Consider the following 11,100-nt stretch of genomic DNA (forward strand, 5'->3'; position numbering starts at 1 on the left):
AGAGATTCAGAAGATGGAGCATCTCCAAAACCTCAACCTATTCTCCATTACTGCAAAACAAGTAACCTTTTCATGTTCTTTTTTTCTTTCACAATCAATCCTGATAATTTCTGATATCCTGACTAAGATTTACAAGATAACCATAGCTTGCTTCAAGCCGACAATCTCCGTGGGATCGATTCTTGCTCACGCAAGGTATTACTTGGACGACCCAGTGCACTTGCTGGTTAGTTGTGCGGAGTTGCAAAAGTGTGATTGCAATTTCGTGCACCAGTAATCTATGCTTAGCTCTAGGAACTATGGTTGTAGTCGATGTGGTTTACCTTTGCTATTTTGTTGGATGTTGTTGAATTGCTATAACTAGCGAATGGATGATTCTGTAATTAGAAAGCAAAACATGTTGTTATTGGGAATTTGGTTTTGCTATATTGACTTTGATTGGTGATTGATTGTTGCTGTTTTCTTAATTGTGTTTTGGATTCTGGATGGTGAAAATATAGTAAATGTTGGCTGATTTGTGTCGAACTAGGTTTTGGTACTTACTCATGATTCAAGCGTCAATTTATCAGGAACTCTGAATTTGTTTCTATAACCCGTGGTGTAGCTTAATGCTTGTTCATTCATGTTTCCTATATGCAGATTTTAGGGGCTGTTTCTTATGAGACCGCAGCAGGATTAATTTGCAGAAACCCCAACCATCTAAGCCTTACTACATCTATGGTTTCCTTGTGATAGAGTTATATAGCTTAATATGGAATTTTCTGGCTTAAACTCGTTTTGTGTGAGCTTGATAAATTCTGTTTCACTGTAGATTTATGATTTCATGTTACTGGTTTTGTCAAGTTGATGGTGACAATCAATCCAAAACCTCTGAGTGGATGGTGCTTATATTAGACATTAGAATGTTTCTTTTCTTTGTAAATTGGATGGTTCTGGATCTGTTTTCTGATTTATCATGTTTAAGGCATTTGAACTTGTTAGTACTTCATTGAAGAGTGAGTGACTCATGTTTTATTAGATACTCCTCAGCAGGTTTCATATATTCGGTATTTCAGGATTCTCAAGCAATAAGTTTCCAAGTTAGTGATGTCACTAGTTCATTAAACAATGCATTGCATATTTATAATATTGAGTCAACTCTGATCGGTGTATATAACCCTTTTGTTCATGCCTATGCTTAAGTCGCAATTCTATTCCATTAACTAGCGTGGTGTTAACTAAATGGAGGTATTATTTATTTTTTTTATTATTGTTTTCTATTGCTGAAATTGTGAAGTTGCTGAAAATTAAAGCATTGCACGGCCTTTGGTTGTGATCAGTCTACATAAAGTATGATTTTAAGTGGATGGTGTCTCTGGTAGGCACTCGGATGTTTCTTCTCGTTGTAAAATGGATGGTTTGGTATATGATTTCTTTATTTCATGTGTTAAGCATTATCGACTGCGTGCACTTCATTGAGATGTGAATGCCTATTGTTTTTTTTATACTCTTCAACCATTTTCAGGGCGGATTTAAACCATTTGTTTTTACAAATAAATATTTAATACCAATTCTTAGCATACTTTAATAATATCTCAAATAAATATTTCACCGTACCCGAATTTTACAAATAAATGAGCTGTTTGAACTTAAAAAATATCTATATTATACAAATTTGTTTCATTATAAATACTAACCAAAACTTTAGCCCAACCTGATATATTGAATATTAGATTGGTTTGAATCTATATGGTTAACGAGTTGATCACATAAGGAACTAATACATTTGATAGGTTCACAAATCACAAAACATCTTTATATAGTAACATGCGAAGATTTTCAGTAAAATCTTATGATTATAAATATAGAAATGATAATTGAACTTTAAGAAAGTGTACAATCATCACTCTATTTTTTTTCTTTTATATCATTATATGGTCTGATACCATTTCAGGACTCATATAATACTTACTAATATAGTTATATTATATTGAAAGCATATTTCGAATTGATGTAACCTACCCTAAGAAAGTAGATGAAAAGTAAAATCAAAGCATATCCTCATCAAAACCTTGTCAAGGCATAAATACTACCAAAAAGAGCACGTATTCTTTCTTAGTCAATAATACAAAATTAATACAGTGAAAAATCTAATGTGACTTAAAAAACATCTAATTAGCATGAATTAGAAACATTCACATAGCACAATCAAACATCGTGTCTCGAGTCCAACTCATCCTTTCTAGTCGCAAAGATATCGGTAATTTCGTCGACCTTCAATTAAAGACACAGTGAAAAACCATTATCAAGTTAAGATCATTTCTTACTATATAATGAATGAGTCCAATAAAAACCATAAAAAATATTACAAAACAAATCTAGGAGTGAAGCATACTTTAATGATGGCAATTCTTATGATTCGAACATGTTGGGTAAGTATTTAGTAGCAATTTTAAGCATACTTTGCTCAACTAAATATATCACTGTACCATCATTTTCAAATGAATATACTTTTTGAACTGAAAAAACATCTAATTAGCATGAATAATAAACATTCAAATAACACATTGTTATAAAATTTTTTACAACGTAGGAGCAGCTTATGCAACATACCTTCGACCCCTCTTGCTCTTGAATAACTACTTCACCCACATTGAATTGTTCATCGTCTTGGGTTGGATTGATCAATGTACTAATCGATCCGCCTTCCGAGGTTGAAAACACCATGAAAGATGCTCTCTTCCGGAAGTGTTGCACCGCACCCTTCTCTTGGATGGTTGATTGGAGGAGGTTGGCGTCGCTGATGTGATCAAGAGCGAACCATGCACCGTAACCGCCGATAGGGAGATAGGGTGAATAATTAGGAGCGTAGACTTCACTTGAGAATGGAGCGATACTTCTCTGGTCCGATGGAGGAGGTTGGCGCCGTTGATGTTACCAAGAGCGAATCATGCACCATAGCCGCCAAGAGGGATATATGATGAAGAATCGGGAGCCTTGTCTTCGCCTGAGAAGGGATCGCCATCTTGGATGGTCGGATGGATGAGATCGGCGCCGTCAATGATATGAAGAGAGAACCATGCACTGTAGCCACCAAAGGGAATAGAGGGTGAAGAATCGGGCTTGATTTCTACTCCATGATTCCACGAGCATTTTTTGGAACATATTACTCAAAAGCTGATTTTAATGAAACAACAATTAATAACAAATATTGTAAATTAAAAAAATTAAATTAATTGTATTGTTTTGTTTTTGTCTGATTATCTCTTAGTTTCATATACTTTTCTAATAGTTATTAATAAAATTTAGCTAATATGTATATTAAGAACACATGATAAACTTATTATTAGTAAAAGATTTTAAATTTTTTTATTTAATAAATATAAAATAAATATATTAAAAACTTATTTTTTTTGTTATTTATAATTTTAACACATATTTTTAGAATACAAGATAGATAAATCTTTATTAATAATTATAAAGATTAAACAAAAGAAAAGACAAAACCAAGGAGCATTTGAATTAAGAGAAGAATCCCGAGAAGAAAAGTCAGAAAGAGGGGAAAGAAAAGGGAAAAAAAAAAAGGCGTGTTTAATTATTACCAGGAGCAGTTTACTTTAAGTTTCGTTTATTAATGGTTCAAATTCAAAATTTGAAAAGAAGATGAACAGAACACAACACTACACTACAGAACACAAGCATTATTAACTCCGTGAGGAAACGGCGTGTGACCGACGAGACCTCACACACACACACACACACTCCTCCGCGTACATATAAAACCCACGCGACAGCAACACCCCCCACTACTTCCATTATTTCTTCTCCTTCTTCTCCAATCTCCTCTCTCTCTCTCTTCTTCCTACCATCCTCAGATCCCTACTCCAAATGTGAGTTACTCACGCGCTTTCTTTCCATGCATAACTCTTTCTCAACACTATTTCTTGCTATAATTGCAATTACTATTTTTTTTAAATGGGTGATGTTCAATTTTTGTTTTTCATTTATTTATTTTAACTTGGTAGTTGGCCCTATGGATTGATTTTTATAATGGGGTTCTGTTTCTTTAGTTGATGGGAAAAAAATTGTAATGGAGTTGAGGTGGAAGTGGAAGAACAAAAGCAATCTCTTTGCATGTTCAAGCTTGAAACCCATTTCCTGTTTTTCCGTATAAGTAGTTGATATAGTTCAAAGTTCCGATTTTTATTTCTATTTATGTACATTTTGTATCAGAGATTTTGCATTGTTGGTCCTGGATCTCCAGTTATTGCAAACAATATGATGCATTTATTTGGATTTGCACTTTTTGGTTCACATTTTGCATTTGGGTGATTGGGATTTAATTATAGAGGCCCTCCCTCTTCACGTGTGTGTTTTATGGAATTGTCGGTGGAAATTAATAAACATGCTTATACTTTAGTTACCTTGGTTCTCTCCCTTACCTATGGCGTACTAAATATTTTGTTCCACGTGTACTAAGTTGGTTCTAAAGAAATACTTCTAATTTAATTTAATTTAATTGCTAGAAAGAGTAAATTTAGGAACTATGGGTTATACTTCTGAAATTTAACTAGCTACCTTGCTCAGTTGCTCACTTGAATATGCTATTTCTTTTGGATATAGTTGAGTTGTTGGAGTAGTCTTAATCATTGATTAAGCATACATGCCAACCTATTTGTTTGCTTTCCTTCTATGTCTTTTAGTATTTTTCTTTTGTGTGGCTTTGCTTCTTTATGAAAATTTTGGATTAGGTAGACAATTTCATGTATTGCCTATGATTTTTTTGATAAACAATTCTCATATGCTTCCATGCTTTTGCAATTTGTCATGATGCATGAGTCATGGCTTTAGCTTTTTAATTATTTTTTTGTCCCTTGATTCACTTTTTGGTTGAACAAAACTACTATGGTTTGCAGAACATATTCTCTTACCAACTATCTTATATGTTAGTGTAAGAATAAACTGTGGTTGTTGTAGTGTCAAGTCCTTGCATTCATGACATTTGAGTTAAACAGAGTTGTTACAAGGCAAAATCATCTATGGTTTCTATGTTTACCCTTCCTCATTATTTTTTTTTTTGAATTTATGATGTACATTGTACAATCTTTCTTTCACTCAACATAATCTTAATATTATTAACTATTCTGTGCTTTGGCTAATTATTATTAGCAGCATTTCAATGAATTAGCATTTTATAGTTGAGTTTCTGACCCTTCTTTTCATTCCCAGTGAAATGGCTATAGAAGATACAGAGATTTGTGTCATCAAGGAGCCCGATCGTGTTGTAGTCTATTCGGATGGCATTTCCCATGACTCAGGTCATGAAGCCCTAACCGATAATATTACTGAGTCATATGAGCATATCAACGAGAGTAATGAACATCATAGCTCCGAGGAGAGCACGAAGGAATATGAGGTGAAGGAATGTACGACAGAAGTTCCTGTTAAGATCCCTGATGTCTCTAATGCTAAAATATCTGATGGGAAGTTAACTTCAGGTTTTGAGGGTGTCCATAGGGAGAAAAGTTTAAAAGCAAACAAAACAAAGGGTAATCATAAGCCCCGAGATAATGTGATGGGAAATCTTCATAGCAAGTGTACAGGTAGTGTTCAAATCAAGGCCACGGTTCCACAGCCATTTTCCCTAGCCACTGAGAAGCGTGCTGTAGTTGGAATGCGTCCGAATTTCGGAGAAGATAACAAGAGCAGTAACCAGAGAAAATCTGTAAATAAAAGAAATATTCTGTCTCCCAATGTATTTAAACAGAATCAGGTATATTCACTTGTTGAATTGGTATCCTATTTCAATTATTTTGATTTATTAACTAAGTAGTGGATGAGTTACATTTTAAAGGAACTGTTTTTGTTGCTAAAATATTTCATCAGGGACAACAGCTGCAAATTTTGTTACATAATTTTCTTGCATATCCAGTGAAAGTTTCAATAGCATTGACTCTGCTTCAAAAGTTGCAAATTTAATGAAGTTGAATTTGAATCATCTTTTTCATTAGTTAACATGTTGTCAACGTTTTATGCTTAATTTGATCTCTTTGGATGTTGCAGTTGAAATCACCTGTAGTTCTGAGAAAACCATTGGAACCAGATAACAAGAAGCATCCTGAAGAGGACGATTCTTGTTCAGTTGCTTCTATGTATCCTCCTAAACCTTGCAATGCCGTTTTTTTTTCCTGGCAATGGTTCTTCTGTTTCCTTTTATAATTCGAAATTGATATTACTCCTTGACCATGTAAAGAACTTCTGCTTCTGCACGATCAATCAAGGCGAGGACAACTGTTGCTTCTGCGCCAATGTTTCGGTCAACTGAACGTGCAGAAAAAAGGAAGGAGGTAAGGACCTGTATATTGGTTAGGCTTTGTTTGTGATTGGTTTGTAAATTCATTATTGCTTCATGTTCCTTTTTATTGTGTTATAGTTCAATTCAAGATTAGAGGAAAAACTCCAAGCAATGGAAGCTGAGAAGAACAAAAATGAAGAAAGGACCAAGGTACAACACTATCAAGTTTCCTCAAAACCCATACATAAATTGTGATTTTGTTATTATGTTTAAACCTTGTAAGCTTATAGCTGATTTTTCTCATTGACTCTTTCATCAATTTTAAACATTGAAGGAAGAGAAGGAGGAAGCTATCAGGAAGCTGAGGAAGAGTTTAATGTTTAAAGCAAGCCCTATGCCAAGTTTTTACCATGAGGGGCCTCCACCTAAGGCTGAATTGAAGAAGGTAAGCATGTAGTGCCCTCGAATTTTTAACATAGTATCATGTTTTGAGATTCAGATTTTATCAAGTGGTCAAAGGAGATCTCCATGTAAAGAGTCTCACTTTAGACATACTTTAGACATGATATGGTTCAATGGAGTCATTTTATTCCATATAGCCGATCCCACCTAATGGGATAAGGCTTTATTGTTGTTGTAAATGTGCTTGACAACACATGCATTTTTGAAGATCAAGTTGTACTTGTATAGATGTATTTTTATCGAATTGTGAGCCTGACATGAGTGTCTCGACCAGATGCCACCAACACGTGCAAAATCTCCAAAACTGGGTCGGCGGAAGAGCAACAATGGTAAGGTTAATAGTTCCGAAGGGGATAAGGTCAAAGAAGCCACTGCTCGGAGAAGGCACCAGGCACCATCAAGCGACAATGATGCTAGTACAGACAATGTCGATGATAGAACTTGCATGAAGGATGAAAAAGGCATTTGTGAACTCGAAAACAATGGCAATCATATTGAGGAAATTAATGTGAGCAGAGTAACTGAACAAGTGGAAGACTTGGATATCAGTAACCAATCAAGTTTTCAGTAAGATTGGTTTTCCACCTTTTTTTTTTCTCCAAGTTATGAGGATATGGGGTCTTGTTTCTTGCAACTGTCAAGCATGTTTACTTTATTTCCTTTAACTTATGTAAGCACTTGCTGTTGTGCTTTTGTGTATGTAATGTAAGTAGCTGGAAATATTTATTCTGTAATTTATCTCGACTTCTCTTGCAGAAGTAAGTTCTGTCACTCATATGAGCTATTTAAGAACTTGTTTGGTCAGCATGAAATCCATGTCAGATTGTCTGGAGTTGTTTTTAAATAATGTTGTGCAAAGAACAGATTATTTATGCCACATTATTGTATTCTTGTGTTTTCTACTTGTTCTCTTATTAGCAAAACTGAGGTGTTCTTATTGGATGCCAATATTTATCAACTGTTCTAGTTGCCATTAGTACTAGTAAGTCCAATAACATTGTATAGACATGAAACCATGACAAAATTTATTTTCATTATTATTTCTTTGAGAAAGTTTTAGGTTTAGTCTACTCAATTCCAAAAGATGAAGCCATTTATGTTGCATCTCTTTTTGTATATAAGTTGGTCTTTGACTCAATTTTTTTTTAATCCTTAATGGGTCCTGCAAGAAAAATAAAAAAAGAATTTTAAACTTTTAATACCAATAATAAGATTAATTAGCTAAGACAAAAAAATATTAATTAGCTAAAATATGAATTTAATTTTAATTGATATAATTATTTTTACAAAAGTTATGGCATATGTACTTTTTAATTGATAGAAAAAATTGATAACTAATTCTATATAATATATATCAAAGAGAATTTTTTTCTTGTATAATTCAAAAATAAAAAAAGAGTTACATGACTTTCTTTAATTCATTTGTAAACTATTATTTTATGAGAAATTTTTGGAAATTAGCAACTTTTAATAATTTTGGTCATTATTTAGGCAGCACAAATATTAAATTATTTTAACAAATAAATTTTATTACTTTTTGTATGCAAATTCTAAAAAATATAAGTACAAATTGTATTGATTTATGTGTATACAATTCTAGTAAATATAAATACAAATTATATATTTTTTGTGTGTAAAACATCTGTAAATATAGATATAAATTATTGTTAACAAAAAATAATAATATTTGTTAGCAATTATATAGCATTGCTCATATTCTAATTCAACTTATCATTTTTCTATCCATAATTCTGTATCGCTTTTAATTACTTGCAAATTTATTTATTCATATATTTATAATATGTCATATATATATATATATATATAATACTTAAAATTGTTATTAATAATAATAATAATAATAATAATAATAATAATAATAATATTTTATTTATTCAATTAAGAAGTATATTTAAAAATTGGCGTTATATTTTCAATTATTTACATATTTACTTAACTATTTTTTCTATTAATCTGTTAAACACTTCTAAATTCTAATAGTATCTAATTTATATACTTGATACATGTATTAAAATGACTAAAAAATACAAACAAAAAGAAAATTTATAAGAAGAGTTTAATTATGCAATGTTTATATTATTGTAGTGAAATTGACTTGATTTTTTTTTAATTTGTAATTAAGTGAAATAATTATATGAGTGAAAAATTTTGGAATAAAAAATTGGAGAGTTATGTAATTATAATGTATATTATCTTTGCTTAGACCAAAAAGCACAATTCAACTCCCTTATAATATTTTTTAGTCGTATGTAAATTAATTAAAAAATATTTTAATTTTTTAAATTAAATTCAAAATTCTAATTTCTATTACAATTAAGAAACTTTAATCCTAAAAATAGTTACATTAGAATATAAAAAATTAAATATGAAGATCATAAACTCATTTTGAATCAATACTTTGTTATTGATTTTATTTAATTAATAAATATTACATATACTAGTAATATGCACAATTTAGATACTATGATAATAATTAATACAAACAATTTAAAATGGGTTAAAATTTTGTTTTTAAAAGTTATAAAAAGAGAAAATATACATTTTATAAATAAAAAAGAGAAAAATATCATTTTAGTATCTTTTAGAGAAGAAAAATAAATTTTTTTCTTAAATTTTATCAACAATAATATATAATTATAATTATAGATAAGTTTGGATTAATATTATGACTAATTTATTACCAATATATTTATTCTACTCATTAATGATGAAAGATTGTTTCTAACTAAAAATTAAAAACTCGTTTTTGATAAAAACATTATATGTTCATTGTCAAGTTGATATAAAATTAGAAATTTTTAAGTTAAAATACTTATTTAATGCTAATTGAATGTGCAAAAGTATTAGAACCTCACTTAGTTAAATACTAATCAAATTAACTTATAGATAACATAAAAATGCCCTCACATTTAAAAGAATTTTTTTTCTTGTCGAATATTAATGTTGTTATTATTATTGTTGTTGTTATTGAAAGATTAAGTTGTAATAAAGGATGTTATTGTTATTATTTTTAATGACCCAATAAAGATTGATGACCGAATTTTCAATTCAATCAACTAAATCAAATTAGATTTACCAATTCGACTAACAAAATTAAACTGAGTTTAATAACTATTCTAAAAACAATTTTTACTAATTTTTTTATCTAAGAACTTAACTTCATTAAACAAAAAATATGAAGGTCATCTTGATTTTTTGAAAATATAATTTTTTTTTCTTTTTGATAAACAAAAAAAAAGCGATTGCACATTAGGATAGATTTTTTTTAAAAAACAAAATATTAAAAAAAATTTTACTTTTATCTTATTTTTAAAAAAAATATTATTATTCATGTCTGGCCCAAAGCGCAGAACCTGGCCAAAATAGAAATGCCCTAAAAAGCATCCACCTATAACCGATCTCCTAACAAGTCGGATCGAGACGTCGTGTCATCTAATCCACACTTCTAAGGAAGTTGTAACTACCTTTTAATATTTCTCGCCCACTTCTAGAAGAGAGATCTCAACAATCCTAAGATAAAGAGGCGGTTATTCCCACCAGGTGAAACTACTTTAACGGTGGTTATTGATTCACTGATCCCTCAGGTATCTTGAAGTTCTAATACACTTAAACTTACTAAGACCCTTGCTTACTTAGGTAATATCCATAGGACATTTTTAGATATTTTCTAAAAATAATTGATAAATTAGTATTTAATCTTTTAAAATATTATATTAATTCTTGATAAATTAAATGTTAATCTTTTTTAAAAAGTGACAATTTAATTTTTAATCTATCATATTATATAAAAATTATATTTCTGTATTTAATGATAGTGTTGATGTTTTGGACAGTATTTTTTTAATTTATTTATTTTAACTCATTAAATATAATTTATTACAATAACTTAATTATATCAATTAATTAATTTGAGTAAATATTTAAATATCAATGTAATTTATTATAATTTATATCAATCAATTAAGTATACTGCACTAATTGTAATTTATTATATTAGTTAATTGGTTTATTAATTTATAAAGTATATAATAAAATAAATAATTTATTATTTATTCTAATTAAATTCAATAAATTTAAATTAATTTAGTTAATTTTTTTGTTAATCTTACTTATTCCAGTTTAAATGCACATGTGCATTGCTTATATTAAGATTTTTTTATAAAGACTTACTTATTTAAATTTAAAGAAAAATAATTTATTAAAAAAAATTATAAATATTTATACGAACACCTAAAAATTTTTTTTTCTACAAAGAAAAACCTTTTAATTTGGAATAAAATTATTTTTTTAATAAATTATAACTTCTGCAAATTAAAATTTTAGCTTGTCCAAAATATGATAGT

The 11,100-nt window shown here is 29.7% G+C and overlaps 1 protein-coding gene across 3 annotated transcripts; it reads left to right on the forward strand.

Annotated features, from left to right (window-relative positions):
* Positions 1–3,494: 3,494 nt before the first annotated feature.
* LOC112711257 (protein WVD2-like 3) lies at positions 3,495–7,638 on the forward strand. 3 transcript variants are annotated; one of them, XM_025763860.3, is made up of 7 exons: positions 3,495–3,869; positions 5,209–5,752; positions 6,043–6,131; positions 6,233–6,326; positions 6,413–6,484; positions 6,609–6,719; positions 7,011–7,638. In XM_025763860.3, exons 2-7 carry the CDS (start codon positions 5,213–5,215, stop codon positions 7,305–7,307), a joined length of 1,203 nt encoding a protein of 400 aa, XP_025619645.1. In that variant the 5' UTR covers positions 3,495–3,869; positions 5,209–5,212; the 3' UTR covers positions 7,308–7,638. The 3 variants fall into 3 exon arrangements, with proteins under 3 accessions (XP_025619645.1, XP_072059291.1, XP_072059290.1); XM_072203190.1 differs by lacking the exon at positions 3,495–3,869 and adding an exon at positions 4,498–4,601; XM_072203189.1 differs by lacking the exon at positions 3,495–3,869 and adding an exon at positions 4,758–5,021.
* The last annotated feature ends 3,462 nt before the right edge of the window (positions 7,639–11,100 follow it).

Source organism: Arachis hypogaea, chromosome 9 (genome assembly GCF_003086295.3).
Source record: "Arachis hypogaea cultivar Tifrunner chromosome 9, arahy.Tifrunner.gnm2.J5K5, whole genome shotgun sequence".
Lineage (NCBI taxonomy): Eukaryota > Viridiplantae > Streptophyta > Magnoliopsida > Fabales > Fabaceae > Arachis > Arachis hypogaea.

Excerpts from the sequence above, each read along its gene's own strand:
- LOC112711257 (XM_072203189.1), top strand. The coding sequence starts at position 4,975 with ATGACATTTGAGTTAAACAGAGTTGTTACAAGGCAAAATCATCTATG. Across the intron at positions 6,327-6,412 it reads GTGCAGAAAAAAGGAAGGAG|TTCAATTCAAGATTAGAGGA; the intron begins GTAAGGACCTGT and ends ATTGTGTTATAG. Across the intron at positions 6,720-7,010 it reads CTAAGGCTGAATTGAAGAAG|ATGCCACCAACACGTGCAAA; the intron begins GTAAGCATGTAG and ends TGTCTCGACCAG.